General features: G+C 40.5%; 1 protein-coding gene across 1 annotated transcript; it reads left to right on the top strand.

Annotated features, from left to right (window-relative positions):
* The first annotated feature begins 1,400 nt into the window (after positions 1 to 1,400).
* LOC127583318 (adaptin ear-binding coat-associated protein 2-like) lies at positions 1,401 to 19,665 on the top strand. The gene is made up of 8 exons (XM_052039176.1): positions 1,401 to 1,558; positions 13,416 to 13,516; positions 13,970 to 14,074; positions 16,536 to 16,617; positions 16,979 to 17,087; positions 18,162 to 18,330; positions 18,797 to 18,893; positions 19,201 to 19,665. Exons 1-8 carry the CDS (start codon positions 1,467 to 1,469, stop codon positions 19,247 to 19,249), a joined length of 804 nt encoding a protein of 267 aa, XP_051895136.1. The 5' UTR covers positions 1,401 to 1,466; the 3' UTR covers positions 19,250 to 19,665.
* The last annotated feature ends 853 nt before the right edge of the window (positions 19,666 to 20,518 follow it).

Genomic DNA, 20,518 nt, shown 5'->3' with positions numbered 1-20,518 from the left:
CATGACAAATTTAATTATTAATTTTTTAGTTGAATGGAGTAAAGCAGGACCTTCTGATTTAAGAAAGGCAGAACCAGAAGAAGACAAGACTGCAGGTGCTGGGGCAAAAAAAAACAAATTGCAGGGGGAACTCAATGGGTCAGGCAGAATCTTTGGAGGCAAAGGGATGGTTGACATTTCGGCTCAAGACCCTGCATCAGGACTAATGATGCATTTTGAACTTCCATTTGACAGATGGTCATTGGCTATAGTTCATTTAGTTGTATCAATTAATTATGCAAGTTTTGATAAAACACAAACATTTAAGATAATGTAGTAAAATAAAAGGAGGACAAGCTCAAGTTCAAACAAGACTACTTCAAATTTCACTACTCTAGTGCAATGATATGTGAACTATACAATCTCATTCAATAATGGTACTCTCATTGCCAGAGATGGATCATCCCCTGAGGACATTTTTGTCAAGTTCATTAAAATGAAACAGATCTACAAAAAAATACATGCTTAAGCTCTGCACCACATAAGGCCATCTCAGTTGGAATAGCTGGTGTTGAAAATTATTAGATAAGTTTGATTCTTCTCGAACACTATCTGCCGACTTTCAGATCATGGACAAATTTCATCTTCAACAAAGGTAGATTAGCTTCCACAACCAGTCACTTTCACGCAGCCTCATGGTTTGTTTGTGGGTTTGAAACTTTCTGTTTTAGTCTCAGAACAAAGGGGAGACCACGTTTGGAATTGTCTACCTGGGAGCGCCGTGGAGGCTCCCGCAAAACAGATTGCTGGATCTTATGAGAATCTAAGTGGGAATTGGGTATGAAATAGAACTACAGCCATGATTTTGAGGAATAAGGGAGCGATATCCAAAGGCGAGAGGGTCTACTATTTTTATCTGTCCCGGTGTTTTATAGCGAGGAGATGAAGATGTCGCGGTTCTCCTGCACGGTCCTGGTGGACGTTGTGGTCTGACTGCCAGCACCACAAACCTCTTCATCAACCTACCTCATCCCTAGCTACGACCTCTTTCGCTACCTGAAGTTGTCCCATCTTGTCCAGTTCCACCACGACAATATTTTCCAGCCCTTATAATTTCTATTTTCTGAAGCATCCCTCACAGGTAAGGCTTCCATCAGCTGGCGGTCCTCCACTATCCCGTGATGCCGCACAGCGCTCCCGTTAACGTCTCCTGCGGTACCCCCATGGAGACGTGGGGACCTCAATGGGCGGTGCCTGCACCACAATCCCGTCATGCCACAGGGCACAGTGACGGTAACGTCTCCTCAGATGTGAAGTGACGACGCGGAGGACCTTCTGTGGATGGCGGCATACTCACCGTCTATGTCCTTCAATATCCCGTGATGCCGCGGGGCCCGCCACCGAGGCTCCTCCTCCAATATCCCATGATACCTTCTGATTGTTGGGTGCGTCGGAATTGGATCCGTCAGTAGTCGGTGGGCGGTAAAATGGCGGAGAGTGACTACGAGTCGGTTTTGTGTGTGAAGCCGGAGGTTCACGTGTACAGAATACCGCCGAGAACCACGAACCGAGGCTACAGGTAGGGTCGGCGGGCCGTGCGACAGAAGGGAGTGACAGCTCGATGACAAGTCACGGTGCAGCGGAGGTCCCCGTTTCAAATGCAGGAGCTGCGCCCTGGGAAGAGTTGGGCTGCTGGCAGGGTGGGGGGGGAGTGTGTTGGAGTGAAATGATTCTGTCGGTGCCAGTGAGCTGGCGGTCCAGTGATCTCGAGGGGATGAGAGAAAAGATAGGCTTCCAGAAGGGAGGAAGTCACAAGATGTTGTTGTGAACTGTGGAGGAATGGTCTGTATGAGAATGAGGAAGTGTTTTCTTTTGCATTTGGAAAGCAAAACTGCAGATGCTGCAGATACCCAGTAGGTTAGGCAGTATGTGATGAGAGGAACATAATTGGCGTTTTTCAATCAAAGCGTATCAGTCTGAAACGTTAACTCTTTCACCCCCCGTTCTCCCCCCCCCCCCACAAACACACACACACAGGTGAGACCCGCTGAGTACTTTCTTTAAACATTTTCTGTGTTTTAATTTTTTGCTTATTTTTAATGTAATATCTTTAGTAAATGTATTTGTTGATTGATTTGATTATTGACGAAGTGATGATGCAGCTTCACAAAACTCTAGTTAGACCACTCTTAGAGTACTGTGTTCAGTTTTGGTTGCCGCATTATAGGAAGGATGTGGAGGCATGGGAGAGGGTGCAGAGGAGATTTACCAGGATGCTGCCTGGATTAGATCGTATGGAATATGAGCACAGGCTTAAGGTGCTAGGGCTTTATCCTCTGGAAAGGAGGAGGATGAGAGGAGACATGATAGAGGTATATAAAATATTGAGAGGAAAAGATAGAGTAGACAGCCAGCGCCTCCTTTCCAGGGCACCAATGCTCAAGATGAGGGGGCATGGCTTTAAGGTTATGGGTGGGAGGTTCAGGGGAGATGTCAGGGGAGGTTTTTCACCCAGAGAGTGGTTGGTGCATGGAATGCACTGCCTGGGGTGGTGGTGGAGGCAGATACATTGGACAGGTTCAAGAGTTTGTTGGATAGGCACATGGAGGAATGTGAGATAGAGGGATATGCAGGAGGAAAGGGTAAGATAGTGTGAGGGTGGTTTGATGGACGGCACAACATGGTGGGCCGAAGGGCCTGTGTTGTGCTGTATGGTTCTATGGACAATGCTATAGACAACCATAAGAGTATAATTTCTTGATTTTTAAATGTAACAAGTAGTGAATTCTGTGTCTGATCCTGGAGCTGATATAAAAAAAAGTGATATGTCAAAAATTGACTCTCATCATTTGATATAGATATCAGTCATAGATTACTTAAGTGAAATTGTAGTGTCTGGAATCATAGGCACCAGCTAATTGGTCCCACTTGGAGCCTTGGGAATGCTTTTGTTTATTCAAGGTCCAAATGAACAACAATGATTTACTGCAAAAATTTGAACTATTTTTGTTGAACTTTTTTTTATCACAAATGAGATTAAATAGATAATTTTAAGCTACATTGAAGGCCAAAATTGAGATCATGAACTTGTCTAGTACCATGTAACAATGTATAGACTGTGTTGGGAATTGGTAGTTGAGAGTACACATGGTTGCATCTTTGATCAACCTTTTCAAACAATTGTATGCTTTCCTTTTTCCTGATGCATCTGAAGTATGGGCCTGTTTTACCTGGGTAATACATTCAAAAATGAAATTAAAGGCAGTTTGGAGTTAAATTGGGCAAGAAGCTGTAGGGGTAGGGTGCTGTTTAACTTCTGTGCCTTTTATTAAAGTCACTGAATTCTTGTAAAGCAAAAAATTATGCTGCCAAAATCTCAATTGATATTTCACTGGAACGAGGAATGAAGGTGATACTAGTTAAGTTGGGAGAAGTGGGTGATTTGGTTCAAGGAAGGTACAGGAAAAGGTTTAAGAGAGACACTGCAAGGAGGGAGTGGTTACTAGGTTTTTAACCATGTTGGGCTCCGAGCCAATTGAGTTGGTTGTATGTTTCTGACCTGAAAAAGTGTGATAGAACCTGCCTTTATATTTTTAAAACAGTGTGAACGAAGGAGATGACGCTGTTAGGAAGTGTACTGCTTGAGGGAGGTGTTTCAAATTGTTGAGCAGGGTGATGCTATTGCAGAAATTGGATTTTGAATTTTGTGCAAGATGCTAAGGGCTGCATATTCAGGGAGTGATTTTTGCTGCTACATGCGTAGTTAACTGTTCATTTAACAAATGGATAACAAGTGTAAACAACACACAAGTGCAGGAGCTGTGCTTTGAATTTGATCTGATTGCATTTAATGTAACAAATTGTCCCTTGGCACATGGGCATTACCTGCTAATATTTGATGATATGTTAGTGCAAGTGGTAAAAATTTGGTGACATATTAATTCAAGTATCAAAAGCTTAATTAAAGAGGATGATTCAAAGGGACATTTTAAAATAGGATGGAGAGGTATACAGCTGGAAAGGATTAGAAAAGGAATTCCAAACCAATAGAGGCTAGGACGGTAAGTGGTGCAGTGATTAAAATTGGAGTGTAATAGAACTGATTGGAGGAATTATCTCAGTATTTTAAAGCTAGAGAGCAGCAAGCTCACAAAGGGATTTAAAATTTGCCGAGTTATTTGAATGGGAGCCAAATGTAGGTCATCGAATACAGAAGTGATAAATGAGCAGGTCGATGAGAGTTGGGGCTCAGGCAGCAGAGTTCTAGATGAGCTTAAATTTTGAAAAGTGGTAGGTGCGAGACCTGCCTGGAATATGTTGTAAGAGGCAAGATGGAGAAAACTGAAAGGAAATTCCACTGTTGCAGATGAAGTGTTGACCTTGTAACTGAGCTGCTTGTGTGGCATTTGATCCTCCCAGGCCTTGGGAGATAAAGTTTCCAATGAAACAAAATTCTCTTAATGGAATCGTTTCACAATAGTTCAAATACACTATGATAATGTACTCTGTTTTTCAAAAGATGTTTCCTACCACAATTTCACAGCATGGGTTCCAATAATTTCAGACTTTTTTGTTCAAATTTTGGGAAGCCAGTATGAGTATCTTTGGAAATACCAATTAGAATTCTTCTGGTGCTGGATGATTCTTGTGAATGTCAATTGCTGCCTTGATTCATGATTGTCAATATTGGGGGAGTGGTGTCATGGTCTGCTGTAAACCTAGGGCCTAATAAACTTTAAGCTGCTAACATGTTATTGTGATAAGCATCTCTTAAAACCTAATATTCTCCCATCCTGTCCTCATTTTTGGCTGTGGGTGCAGGCCACTTACTTGCCAGACTACTATTTCTGGATGACTAGAATGATGAGGAAAAATTGCTGCATAATATTACTTGATTTGTATGAACAATTATTAAGTACGACTTACAAATACCACTGGTGATGTATAATTTAAGGGTGGCAGTAATCGGTAAATCCAAAACTGGTTCACCAACCCAACTCGTTAATATCATGTGAAATCACAGCATGTGCTTCCAGTAGTCACTCATGGTATGGCTATCATTGTTGCTAAACATGCAATAACGGTTTTTTCTAATTCACTTTGGTTTCTATCAAACGTACAGCCAGGTACTGAGATGTTTAATCTCTCGTGCATTCTGACCCCTCACGCAGTCCTCGTTATTGACTTGCAGTGCCGTTCAGTTAATTGCAGGCTTCTAACCAGCTTGCCTGTGCAGTGTTTTTGGGTGATTAGAATTCAGGAAAAATATAATATTTGATTTTATGCACAATTATTTGGGAATATTGAGGGAGTGAGTTGCAAAATCCCCTTGTAACACTCAGAGAGACCTGGTGTCGTTCTCATATTTCCTTATGACATAAACTTGATGGGCTGAATAACCTCCTATGCCAACTCTCAGATCAGTTCCATTCTCTTACCACTGATCCAAGAAACCATTCTGCACCTGCCCTGTTGTACTCCATGCACAAAAATCACAGAGTTAACATGCAGGTTATACAAGCAATTAGGAAGACATATATGTTGTCATTTATTACAAAGGGATTTGAATACAAGAATAGAGCCATTTTCAGAAACAGATTTATCACTGACTTGAAATTTGTTGTTTTGCTCCTATTATACAAGAATATTATACTCTAGGAAGGATATACTTGCAATGGAGGTTTACCAGATTGATACATGGGCTGTTCAGTTTGCTGTTTGAGGAGAGATTAAATAGAGGTGATCGTCCTGGGATGAAAAAAAATATTATGATGCTTGACAAAGCACTAGTGAAGTTGATTTTTCTTCTTGCTGGTGTGTCATTGTCTCAAAATAAAGGATTGGCTATTCAGGACAGAGCAGAAAAGAAGTTTCTTCACTCAGAGGATAGCAAATCTTCAGAATTCTCTAGCCTAGGGGCAGTGGCAGCTCAGTCACTGAATATATTCAAACTGGAGGTTAATAGGTGTTTTGGATATTAAGTGCATCAAAGTGATGCTGAGGTGAAAGATTCAGTGAGGGCTGAATGACCTAATCTTATTTCTTATGCTGTTACGTGTGATACCAATAAATATCTCTCTTCTGGATTGGATGCAATGTAGGTGAGCCTGACAAAATCCTCCAAATGCATTGGCCGGGAAAGTGAACCACAGTTGTCAGCCTCTTCCAGGACAACATACTTGGCAACAATGTCCTAGTTACATTGTTTTTTTTCCAAAGGTCATTTGCATACCAAATTTCAAAATACTATTTACTCTGGTTTGGCAAGAGATTACCAGGTGAATAAAGAAAGTATTCCAAAGATGTTTTCAAAGCCTCCTAGGAAAAAGTGTAATATCCACTCAACTCGTGGGTCTGTGATTGCTCAAAATGGAGGAGTATTCGGAACAGCTATGAGATTATCTTTGTCAGAAGCAAGCAAGCTGAGCGTGGAGCGAAAAGAGCACACTTGCCTCCCAAACCACTTGGGCACTTCCTCCTCACTTGTGCGAGAATCTGCAAATTCCTTATTGCCCTCAACCAGTTCTGGGCCCACAGAACTGAAGTGGAAGCATCCTTGACCCTGAGGGATTGCCCAAGAAGATGAAGTGAATCATCTGGTTTGATTCCAATTTCATGTAACTGTTCACTTTTTCGTTGGTGTCACTATATTCTGAAATGTCTTAATTTCATTAGAGTTTTTTATGGCTTTCCATTTAATACCCTTTATCCAAAAATCAGCTGCCCCGGTAATCTTTTTCTTAACCGCATAAGACAGACAATCTGACAGGGTAGGTACATCAATACCACTTTCCTTTAATGTCACTTGTCTGTTGCCTAACCCAATTGCATTGCTTTCACTTGTACGTCTCAAATTAAGTCCATAACATACCTGCCCAAGGCTTACTTTGCTGCCATAATGTCACTTCTCAGCCTCCGTGAGGTCTATGCATGGTCCCTTATTTTGTAATTACATTATGTCCATGACAATATTGTCTGAAGATATGGAATCAGAGTTAACATGTATGCTGGCAACATCTAGATTTGTTCTTCCACCATCTCCAGTCATTTACTGCACTAGTTAAACATTTGGAAGACCACATCCATTGTTTTCGTTGTTCCCTCTAGAAATTGTGGATCTTTCCCATGGATTCCAGCCTTTCCCCTATCCATGCTCTTTGACTAAGCTAACTGTCCACTGACTCTGCTTCCTTTTTGGTGCTCAGCTCTGTTCTCACAACACCATTTTATAAAAGTAGAAGCATTTTGTTTTAATCATTGCCCAGTTTCTGTCCCTGCATCTGTGCTAAAGCTTTGAATCATACCTCACTAGAGGACTATCTCATTTTCTGTCTGATTATGCCCCTGAAATGCTTTGGAATAATTTTCTGACTTAAAAGCTTCATCTATTGAATGTCAATTTTTATACTTTGGGGGTTTTGTAATACAGTAAGGAGTTGGAGCCCTGTTTTATTTTTTCCCTTTTCCCATTCCACCTCAGGTGTTGGATAGGTTGCTGCATGCGAGAAGCTAAAACTGGATGTGATGGTTCAGGTTCACATTTTGCAGTAACCACTTACCATTCAATCCTACAGTTCATATAATTATTTTTTTTTTCTGGAAATGCATTAGATTCAGCAAATACTTATGCTGAGTCAAATATAGGCGAGGTTATTTGCTGATGAAGTTTTACTGTGAAAGAGAAAACCAGAATGAACTCTGTTGGAGGTGCCTGCCAATTGAATTTCACACGATCAACAATCTGTCTGACGGAAGAGTTGGAACAAATACAGGAAGGAAACATTAACAAAAAGCAGAGCATGCAAAACTCTTTCCACTGGAATGCAATTAAAACAAAACACCTAAATGAAAAGAGAAAATCAATTGTTGCATCAGTATGTAATGCAGACCAGAAGATGTGTACATGTAGCGATGTTTATACCTTGTTTTGCCCCAGTATGTGTGGCAGTGAATTGGGTACAGGAGAAGAGCATTCATTTCCTAAATTCTGCTTTTGATGTTCCTTGACAATCTCTTTTCTGGTTCAGTTGTTCACTATTGAGATTAGAACTGTGAGTGACAAAAGCAACATTTCCAGGTTTTGAGAAGATCTGTATAAAGTTAGGAGATCAGAACTGCTGATGACGTTAATCATTCTGTGACTGGCTTCAGTGTCTCTGGAACAAAGGAAATGGTGGCAATGGCATCTGTGGAGAACAGTCTAGTAAATCAGCAGATCATAACCATTAAGTTAAGCAGCTAAAATGATCAGTATTTGCAGAATAAAAGCAGAATATGTTGGGTCTGACTGCATCTGCATAGAGGGAATGGCAATTAATGAGTTAGATCTGAACAGAACAGCTTGGATTTAATACTTTAAATGTTTTGGGGCTTCCACATGAGTGCTTTCAAGCTTAAAAGTAATGAAGCTGGTGCAGGAAATGAGGCCCCATTAGTTTTCATGATGGTTGGGTTATTGACCTTGCACCTTATTGCACTGCACTTTCTCTGTAGCTGTGACACTTTACTGTTATTGTTTTTACCTGTACTACATGAATGGACTCTGTACTAACTCAATGTCAACAAGACAAAACAGCTGGTCATTGACTTCAGGAAAGGGGGCGGTGTACATGCACCTGTCTACATCAATGGTGCTGAGGTCGAGAGGGTTGAGAGCTTCAAGTTCCTGGGCGTGAACATCACCAACAGCCTGTGCTGGTCAAATCACGTAGATGCCACGGCCAAGAAAGCTCACCAGCACCTCTACTTGCTCAGGAGGCTAAAGAAATTTGGTTTGTCCCCTATAACTCTCACCAACTTTTACCGATGCACCATAGAAAGCATCCTATTTGGATGTATCACAGCTTGGTATGGCAACTGCTCTGCCCAGGACCGCAAGAAGCTGCAGAGTGTTGTGGACACAGCCCAGCCTCCCCTCCTTGGACTCTGTCTTTACCTCTCATCTTGGTGAAGCAGCCAGCATAATCAAAGACCCCACTCACCCGGGACATTCTCTCTTCTCTCCTCTTCCATCGGGTAGAAGATACAGGAGCCTGAGGGCACGTACCACCAGACTTAAGGACAGCTTCTACCCCACTGTGATAAGACTATTGAATGGTTCCCAATACAATGAGATGGACTATGACCTCACGATCTACCTTGTTGTGACCTTGCACCTTATTGCACTGCACTTTCTCTGTAGCTGTGACACTTTACTCTGTACTGTTATTGTTTTTACCTGTACTACGTCAATGCACTCTGTACTAACTCAATGTAACTGCACTGTGTAATGAATTGACCTGTACAATCGGTTTGTAAGACAAGCTTTTCACTGTACCTTGGTACAAGTGACAATAATAAACCAATACCATGTAACTGCACTGTGTAATGAATTGACCTGTACGATCAGTATGCAAGACAAGTTTTTCACCATACATCGGTACAAGTGACAATAATATACCAAAACCAACTTATTGGGAAGCAAAGGGAAAGGTAAATTATTTAAAATATTTGTGTTTGAAAGTGTTTTAGTTTTTTAATTTTTAAAATTTTATTTAAACTTTTTTTAAAAAAGGAAAGGAAATGCTCCTTATGGACATCTGGGGACTGGTGTTTAATTGGGAGGGCTGTCCACAGACTGGTTGAGCACCAGTCCGATGTAATTATACCTTGCAGATGAAGTGCCAGACCCTCCCTCTCCATCCATGCATCTCCTATTACATAGGCAGTGCAGACCACAAGAAGTGGCAGTACGCTGGTGGGAGAAGTCATGGGAGACCACAACATTGACACCAAACCCAAGAAGTCTCAAGGCATTAGGTCAAATGTGGGTGAAGAAACTTCACCTTGATCACCAATTATCATTCCTCAGCTGGTGAATTAATGCCACCTTAACTGGATGTTCAATGGCCTTGCCATCTCTGAGGCCCCTTCATCAGCTTACTTGGGACTTACCAGCAGCTAAATTACTGGAGCAGTAATCGAAAGGCCTGGACTAACAATCCAGAGATACAAGTTTAAATCTGTATAATTTAAAAAAAATTACAGGCACTCAACTCAAAGCAAAAGTTGCCTTACCAAAAACTGCAAAACTCCCAGATTGTCATTTTAAAAAAAAACTCAAGTGATTCACGTATGTCCTTTAGGAAGAAATCTACTGTCCTTGCATGGTCTGGCCTTCATGTGAACCCATATGGAGAGCGGATTCTTAACTGTCCGTATCCTGCAAAATGAATAAAGGAAAAGAGCCTTGGCTAGCCACAAAGTACTGTGGCAACGAGAACAGATCGGGTTCATGGCTGCGGTGAGTGATGGACCTTCTAGCACCCTGGAGCCTTTCCACCATCTGCAAAGCACAAGTCTGGATTGTGATGTGAAGTCTTGACTCTTCACTTGCTTGAATGAGTGCAGATACTCACCACCACTTGGGACAACCCATACACTTGATTGGCACCCATCCACCACCCTAAACATTCATTCCCTGCAGCAGTGGTGCACTGTAGCTACAGTGTGTGCCATTTACAGAATGAAATTTTCCTAGGCTACTCAAATACAATCTCTAAAACCCATAACCTCTGGTACCATGAAGGATGAGGGTAGAACCATGCCCTTTTGGAAATATGTTGCTGTTTATTCCTCACCACTGACTCTAAATCTTGCGATTTTCCCCACCAACAGTATTGTGGGTGCATCTTGGCCACTGGAAGGAATGCAGCAGTTCAAGAAGGTGGCTTGTAATCTCTGGAAATTAGGGATGGGCAGTAAATGCTGGCATAGCCAACAATGCCAACATTCTGAATAATGAAAAAGTAGACTGTATCTAAAGCATAGCCATGAGTTGAGAAGTAAATCCTTTTGGTGTTTGCACTAAGGCTTAAGATCTCTCATAATGTATAAATGAACTCCTAGGCTGCAAAAATCACATTTTGGTCTAAGAGTAGATAAAAATGTTCCTGCTCCTTCCAGTACTCTGTCCCCTAGATTCCCCAGTGACCCAGGGAAGGACTTGTGTGGAAAGCCTTGAATTAGAATCTTAGTCCGATGGCAAGGTGACACCTGAAGGCACACCCTATTGGGAGAAGAGACCAAGGAAATGGAGCACACTATACAGGAAACCCCAGTGAAATAACTTCCATGCAATGATTTAAGTGGTGACACAGATTGTCAAGGGAGTTTTGGGGCTTTGCACCTTTGTGAAGCTCCATCAAACATGGATTGGATTTTCTGCTTTTCCTTCATTCTGTTGGAGCATCAGTACACTTGATATAGTTGGGGCCAATTTTATAACTTAAAGTTTGGTTGGCATTGCCTACGAGTCAAGTCTAATGCCAAAATGTGCTAGTCCCCTCCAATGATGTTGTGAACACAAAGCTTCTGTTTGGTGCATCCATTACTCTTACAGGCCCTCTGCCCCTGCTCTGTTAGACATGTCATCTAAACCTACCATGTGGAGATACGTGTTGGGGAGTGGTGGGCTCTACTAAGATAGTCACTACCTCCTGGAGAAGAACTCATGCTGGAGGTGACCATATTGTGGACCCTGATGAGATTATAAAGAAAGCAGGTAATTCTTTTGGATCACATGACTGTCTTGCAACTTGAACTGGTACTGCCACCAACTCAAGCCATGCATGTAGATGAGCAAAAGACTTGCTGGTGTGTACCACTTCAAAGTTTGCTACGTACCGAGGGGTTTGGAAAGATAGGTCACGAACTAGATGTGCAAGCATGCCAACAGTTGGTTCCCTTCACATGTGTCGTACACCCAGAACAGCGGCAGGCATCTAGCTTTCTATTTTCCAAGTTGGCATTGATGAGGTCATTTGTATCTTGTAACAAATCCAAATGGAGGTGTCAAAATATCAACCACAGCACAGCAGTCATACACCTGTTGGTTTATGGACAAACCTCGACCCCCATCTCTGAAGTGGTCTTGAACTCACAAATTATACCTTAAGTGGTAGAAAGAGGAAGCAAAACAGGGTCTGTTTGTCACATTTCACTATAACCCAATTGTGTCTCCAGATATTCTATCTTGCCTCTTAATTTGTTTTGTACTTTCAATTTTGTGTGCAGAATATAAAAGAGAGCACAGAACAATTAAATTGTTTAATGGTGCAAACGCATCAAGATTAATTGATCTGGCACACTGTCAAGCCTTCTCATTTTTCCATCTTTGTCCTCAGTTACTGAAACGTACAAATCCATGGACAACTAATGCCACATTATATACATCATGGTATAGAAGCAACAAAACTGAGAAGGAACTTTCCAAGCTTAATTATCTGTATTTCATAAGAAGTTTAACCAATTGTAAGTGTCATTACTCAAAGCCCTAATTGCATTCTTGTTATCTGATCTCTGCTTATGTGGCAATTTGACTACTCAAGGTTGATAGCTCTTGGTCACTAACTTGTGACTATTGGTGGAAAATGCTCCTGAATGTGCTTTATAGAAAGATAGGCCACACTTTGATTCCAAGGCCATCTCTTTTAGAATAACCTGTCATTTAGTCACTAGCTAGAGTTCCATTTGATTAACAGTCTCGTGAGTTAGATATTGAGGGTGAGAAGGGCTTTTTTTTTTGCTTCCTCCTCCTTTCTCTTGGATGACCCTTCCAGTCTTGTGGGTTCTGAGGTGGCCAATAGAGCCCTACAGATTGGGCAGATAGGTTAGTTTGTAAGGCGATCAGCTCCTTTTGCCTCTTGTGCAAGGTCTCCTTGTGCTCCCAGCACATGGCCTCTGGGTTTTTGATGCCGTCCCAAATGCTGCTTTTCCACGGTGAGCAATCATGGGACAGCGATTCTCAGCAGTCGGTGGGGATGTACATTTCTTCAAGGAGGTTTTGAGCACATCGTTGAATCTTTTTTCCTCTGTCTGCCTGTAATCTGTTCTTATCATAGCTCGGAATAGTCTGAAACAACAAATATCTGAAGTTACTTTTAAACAGCTTTTGGGGAGAAAGAAGGTCACAGGAATAGATAACTTTCTGCCAGAAGCCACCAATGTTGGTGTGGTGGGTTGCATATTGGGATGTTAGAGTTACTGCATTAGAAAATATTCAGGTACCTGCCCATGTCTGGTGATTTCATGCACAGTTGTTCTAACACTTTGAGCATTGTACATTATAAGGTGGGAGAATGTTATATTTATTACCAAGTGAAGGATATTTCCATCAGTCTAGGTTCACTCTCATCAGAGATACAAATGACGAGCTCAGATGATGGATTGCTGCTGGAATGTCTTAAAAATTTAGTTTGTGAAATTTGTACTCCACAAACCTGAGTACAGCTGTGCCTCAAGTGGGAGGGGTGACCATGTGACCACGGAGAATGGATAGTGGTGTTGAGCAGTTTTTGCTGCTCAGTGTGCAAAAACCTGCATTGGGAGTTTGAAGTAGTAATGGTGGGATTCTGTCTGAGGGCAATGTTATAACTCTGTCCCCATTCCCTATTCAGAGCTGCAGATTGGAAGTTGGATCAACCTGACTGGACTGGAAGACTCCGGATAACAGCAAAAGGAAATACTGCTTACATTAAGTTGGAAGACAGGAATTCAGGTATTTCCTCTGAAACAAAAAAATTTGCATCCATGATGATCATTGTTACATTCAGAGAGAAGAGTTATGGCTTTGAGTCCTTTTATTGGAAGAAAATTTGCACTTCTATAGCACCTGTCACAATTTCACAATAAGAGAAGATAAATTCTGTCCTTGCCAAATTTGAGTAAGCAGCAATGTGCTAACTGATTTTAGCATGCAGCATGGGAGTTTCATACACTCTATATAATTCTTGATCCTTAATATCAAATAGCCACATATTTAATTAATGTACTAAATACAAGGTACTACAATGTATATCAGGCTTGACTTTATGCTTATGACTTTACATTATGCTCTGCAGTGTGTTTTTGAGCCTTTACTAATATTAAAGATGAGTGACCAAAGGTTATTGCTGATAAAGCAGTTGAAATGACTTTTAACCTTGCATTGTTGGTTTGTTCTTATTCTCAGGAGAGTTGTTTGCACAATCGCCAGTAGACCAGTTTCCCGGAATTGCAGTGGAGAGTGTTATTGACTCCAGCAGATACTTTGTAATTCGCATTGAGGATGGAAATGGTAATTATATCTGGGGAATTTATTTACAGCTGGTGTCTGAAACTATTGTTCCTCACTACACTAGGGAAATGCTAAAGAGTTAGAGCTTACATGATGTTTGACTGCAGAGTTGGTCTGCGTGTTATTTTTTATTTTCTCAAACTGCATTGAAATGTTTTCAATGAATGATGTAGGTTCAGTTGCCAGAGATCGAGAATACCAGTGGCATACCTACAAGTCTAATGTCTTCCATTATGACATTGTAGGCATTATGGGGATGTGGTGGCACTGGTTTTATTGTGCCTCAACAATGTGCCCTTTCTCTGAGCTGGTGCACAAGAACACAACAAAATAGGAGCAGGAATAGGCCACCAAGCTCTGCCAATCAATAGGCTCATGGCTGATCTATGCTGGCCTCAACTTCTCTGCCATTTCTCCATAGCCCTCGATTCCTTAATCTTTCAAATATTTGTCTCCATACTAAACAAATATATCTAATGATGTGGTCTCCTCCACCCTTTGGCAGAGAATTCCAGATTCGCTATTGTCTGAGAAGAAATCTCTATGTAACTCTGTTTTAAATGACTGGCCCCTTATTTTATAGCTTTGCCTCCTTGTTTGTGACTCTCCCACTAGTGGAAACTTCTCAGCATCTACCCTGTCAGCCCCCTTAGAATCTTGTATGTTTGAATAAAATCACCCCCATTCATTTAAACTCCAAGAAATACAGACCCAAACTACATAACCTCTCTTGATATGACCCTCTCATCCCAAGAATTAGCCTGGTGAATCTCCTTTGGACTTCCTCCAATCTTACTGTATCCTTTTTTCAGGTACCAAAGCTTTGCACAGTATTCTAGGTATGGACTCACCAATACCCCATATAACTGTAACAAAACCTCCCTGTTCTTAAACTCCAATCCTTTCGCAAAAATGGCCAAGATAACTTTTGCCTTCTATGCTTTTTGGACCTGCCTGCTGACATTTTGAGGTTCATGCACCAGAACACCTAGATCCCTCTGAACATCACTCATTTGCAGTCTCTCTCCATGTAAATAATCCGCCTTTTGATTCCTCTTACAGAAGTGCATGTCCTGACACTTGCCCATATTAAACTCCATTTCCCAGGTTTTTGCCCAATCTGTCTATATCCCATTGCAGAATTGCAGTGCCCTCATTACAACATGCCCTTCCACATATCATCAGCTTTCCTAGAAACCTTGCGTTTCGTTCCCTCCTTGTCATTAATGTAAATAGTAAACAACAGGGCCAAGAACCAATACCTGGAATACTCCTAGCTACATCCCACTAGCCTGAAAAGGATTTATTCCAACTCTTTGTTTTCTACATGACAGCCTGCTTTCAATCCATGCTAACATCCACTCCAATACCTTGGCTCCTGATTGATGCATCAGCCTCTTGTGTGGCACCTTTTCGCATGCTTTTTGGAAATCTAAGTACACTACATCTACTGGTTCCTCTCTATCAACTCTCCCTGTCACATCCTCAAAGAATTTGAGCATATTTGTCAAAGATGATTTACCTCTCATAAAACCATGTTTCTGGCAAGATCTTGCCTCTAATGCTAATTAGTTATTCAGTGAGGTTTGAATAGAACTAAACACATCAATAAATGCTTCTACTTGTTGGAGGCACGATTGTGGTGAAGGAGCTAACAATAGTTTGGATTCTGAAAAGCAGCTGCAGGAGTGTACAGAGCCTTAAGAGACTGACCTCTACCAAACAGTTGTCTTCACTAACATCCGTTCTCCCACCCCAAACCTTGCCATATTGAGGTCAATAAACTCTATCCAGAAGAGCGGGCAAACCTATAGTTTGCCTTATCACACAGAATGGTGGATTTATTCACAAGACCAATAGAGAAGCAAATAATGTAACTAAGTTAGACCAATTTATAAATTTGTGATGCTTGCATCATGTTAAGCTCTTGTAATTTGTACAACCTTGTCTTTGGATGTTCCCTTTAATTTGTATTATGCCACTGGTGACTTGAAAACTGCAATATTCATGTTTATGATAATGTTAAGGGATGATCTGTTCAATGTTTTTAGTAATAAGTTAATTACTATCATGTTTGATAGTGATCAGTGCTAAGATAACGGGAAGTGTAGAGGGTAACTGGGAGTGTCAGCTATGGTAGCTCAGGAGTTTGGTAGTATTGTTAAAAGAAATGTTTCCTCTGGTGTGTAAACACAGAGTAGGAGGGTATAATTTTAAAATTAGAGCTAGGCTGTTGAGTAAAATCATAAAACACTATATACAAATGTCAGTGGAATGTACAGTTGAATTCTGAGTTAGGTCTGAGGGGCTAAAGGGCCTGTACCCATTTGTATTTTTATCCTGAAAGTCATTTAGTTTAAGGTTGTCTATTGATTGCAGTGAAAAATCCATTTTTGTACTGTTTGAAAAAGAGATGTATAAAATCTACTGTATCGTTTGACAAACTTGCTTCATTATCTAGGACGACGTGCGTTCATTGGCATTGGATTTGTAGATCGTGGTGACGCTTTTGATTTTAATGTCGGTCTCCAAGATCACTTCAAGTAAGTTATATGGCATTACTGTAGTGATAGGTTTTGATTGAGGGTCTGATTGAAGCATCAAACATTGAAATTAGAAAATTGCCAGATGTAGTCTATGGAACAAATTGTCTTAAGTTGTCTCTCATGAATGAAGAAAGCTCACATTTCAATATTTCTTACTATCATTTTATAACTCCATGTTGGAGCCGATTGAAGTATATGTAAACCTGACAGTTTGAAATGGATGAGTATGACTTAAATCACAATTATGAGAAATGTGACAATGTTGTCTTTCCTTTTACTTTTCATTTCAAGGTTTAATTTTCATTTTAATTTTAAAATGTTCCTGAGCAACAGGCTGTATTTTCTTTTTGTTTTATAGATGGGTTAAGCAGCAGAACGAACTTGCCAAACAAGCTCAGAACCCAGATTCTGGACCCAAGTTGGACTTGGGATTTAAAGATGGACAGACCATCAAGCTAAATATTGGGGTGAGGCGTATAAGTTGAATTTAAATAATTGTGACTATTTAAAATAAGGCAGATGGTATACCTTGAAGTCAAAATATAAATTTGAATTGGATATGAGAAGAAATATCTGTATACAAAAGCCAATATGTGATGTGGGCTAATAGCTCTGCAAGTTTTATTAATACTCAAGAGTATTGAAGAGAAATGGACCAAATGGAATTGGGCCTGGGGCGGACTCCTGAATGAGATTTGAACTATGGTGGAATGGGCTTCAGCTTAAGATTTCAATCCAGCTTGAAGGTGGTCTTGTAACATAAGTAAAAATTTCAATCTATACTTAAATTATACTGTATTTCTGACTATATTTGTGATATACTGTTTTCTAAATCTGTCCTGGTTGCTGGTAGGCTAGTATAAATGTGCTAAGTAGGACCTGCTTTCAATTGAAGAAATAGGAATCAAATGTCTTCCATAAAACCTTTCAATAAATATTTGACTTCTGATCTGTACTGAGTTACCTGCAGTCAGTAAGTTCTCAGAATGAGTACTGCATTTTATTTTGAGCCAAGCACAAGAAAAATCAGTCAACAGTCCTTAGTATTATTATTCAGAGAGCCCTGCTGAAAAGTACATGCTTCTGTGAGGACAGGGTAAGATTGACTTATAATCAAATAGTCAGCAGCACTTGTGGGAAGACTGCTGGCAACCACACCACAATGTTCCAGCATAATAGAGTAATACAGCACGGAAACAGGCCTTTGGCCCAATTGCCCTTGCTGACCAAGATTCCCATACAAGTTAGTCCCATTTGCCCACGTTTGGCCCATATCGCTCTAAACCTTTCCTATCCGTGTACTTGTACAAGCATCTTTTAAATGTTGTTAATGTACCTGCTTCAACCACTTCCTCTGGCAGCTCATTCCATATACTGATCACTTGCTGGGTGTAAAAAGTTGCCCCTCGGGTTCCTATTAAATCTTTCCCTTCTCACTGTAAGCCATCAATTTTCTATGTGGCAAGAAATAAGAGTTGGTATTTTTTTGGAAATTAGACTTTAGTTCAATTAAAGCCATTTCAAATCTATTTTGTTTTCAGAATGTACGGAAGAAGGAAAACTCGTCAACTAAGCCACGTCTACCGGGTAGTGGAATAGGTCTACTTCCACCTCCTCCAGGGGCTAAAGCACCAACACTGCTCCCACCACCAGGATCACACAGTGCGCAGGATCCAGTGATGCAACAGCCTGTGAAGCCAGCTACTCCAGGTCACTGTGCTGTAAATGAAAGATGAGGGTTTTGCTATAATATTGTTAATTGACATCCTAAGTGATACTCATTTACCCACTGCGTGTAGCTGTGGTCATTGAGTGAGACAGTTATTTCTTGCTGGCTTGATTTGGAGTGAGAAACCATGAGCAACTATTGATGACCTGGTTTTGCTACTTGGATCACTTCTCAAAGAGATTACTTAACAAAGAAGTGAACCATGTTAGGTATAATTACATCTAAGCAGTCGCACATTACAAATTTATTGATTGTGGATAGTAGTAGTTTAAAAGTGAGGTTGGTATTGAGTGGCCAGTTTGTTAACAGAATTTTATGACTGGTCTTTATAAATTCATCATATTTTGTGGTTTGATTCTAACTCTTGAATATACTGTGTTTATATAATTTTAGTGTTTTTGATAATGCTCACTGGTTTCAATGATAATTTTATATCATTTTTTGCAGAATTACTGGGAGACTTTTTTGCTCCAACTCTACCTCCTCCTCAGGCTTCTCATGCTGCCCCAACTGATCTTTGGGGAGATTTTGCAACAGCCCCCAGGTTAGTAACACATCCATTGTAAAACTGTCACCAGGATTTATAAAATGATTTAAGTACAAAGAATGCAAATATTTTGTCTGTCTCAAGGAAGTATTGCCACAAACATTAGAATAAGTTTAATATACATTTCAGAACCTTTCATTAGTGGACTAGCACACACCCCTTCACTGAAGCCAAGGTTTGAACCTTTTGTGAATCTGAGCTGAAAAGTTTCTTTGTCATTACAGGAATTGCTGATTTAACTAAAATTTAAAAGATGAATTTTGTACAATATTGCTTACCATAATTTAACTTGCTTTTTCTTTAGCTCTGCTACAAGCCAAGTGACCCAGAGTGCAAATTGGGTACAGTTTTGACATGGGACATCTTTGTTTTCTTCTTTGAAATTAAGAACCTGAGAGACCATGATTGACATTTGCTTTTCGGTAAGATTTTTGGAAGCGGAATCTGCTGGGAGTCCATTGTGTCAGAGCCAGCTGGATTCTGGACTCTCATGCTACAGTCTTGGAACGTTTCATTTCCATTTACAATGCATTTGTACCAGGACATCTACCCCATCCCTGTATCTACAGTGTTTCCGAGAGCCCGGACATCCATTGCCATCTATGATGACTTTGCTTCATGGTGATTGGATTCTGTTCCCTAAAGGTCACTGGGACACAAATGCATATTAAAATGGACTAATCATGTTTTTGATTTTTTTTTTAAGTGTGTATAATAATGGTCTTAACTTGGAAGCGTTCTTTAAGCGCATCAAACTGTTTCACACACTGTATGCAGTAGCTTTCCATTCCATACTTGATCTTCCATTATAACAGCTTGTGTTGGGAAGGTGTGGGTAGAGTACTGTTTATAAAAAATCTTTTCAACATAAAGAACAAAGCACTATGATTCACTAAAGTCCCACAAAATTGCATGCTGCACCAGGAGATGGGCAAGTGTCCTGTTTCCTTTAAGTGATGGTTTAATGATTGGGAACAGATTGATACGGGTGGTGATGGACAGGGTGACAGGTAGCAGAGAGCTGAGCTTTTAAATACATTGCTTTTCTTTCCAAAATGTTTGCTTTGGCCAGTGACCTTAACTTCTGGGCTGACTTGTGAACAATTTGTCTGTAAATAAGAGTTTGTCTATTTCAATATTTATACAGTTTGGTGGGAGGGGGGATATATTGCATCTGGAGGGGGGAAGAATTAGGAGCTGTTAATCAAGCTGGGTTAAAATTGTGAAATTTCTTTAGCTTTGGAAGAATGTTCCAAATAAAAATATCTATTGAAATTGTTTGGCTATTTTGACAATTTCTGCTAGGTCTCTTGGATCTAGTCAACTGTCATTGAACTTCACAGCTTTCTGTCCTGTTGGTAAATAGAGCTGGTTTAAATACGTGTGGATTCCACAAAGTGTAACAAGTTAAATGAACCAATGACTTTATTTGTTTGCTGAGGGAGAAACAGTGACCGGGGCATCAGGAAAACTCCCTGCTCATCTCTGTTGCTGGGGACTTGGTATCCAATGGTAACCAAAATGCAACCTTGTGGCAATGCAATGATACCCTCTAGAGTTGGGGGTAAAGATAACAAGTTTGTTTTGTTATTAACATTGTTAATTTAACCCATTTGTACTGA

Source organism: Pristis pectinata, chromosome 26, assembly GCF_009764475.1.
Source record: "Pristis pectinata isolate sPriPec2 chromosome 26, sPriPec2.1.pri, whole genome shotgun sequence".
NCBI classification, from domain to species: Eukaryota; Metazoa; Chordata; class Chondrichthyes; order Rhinopristiformes; family Pristidae; genus Pristis; species Pristis pectinata.
This window is presented reverse-complemented; position numbering and strand designations above follow the sequence as displayed.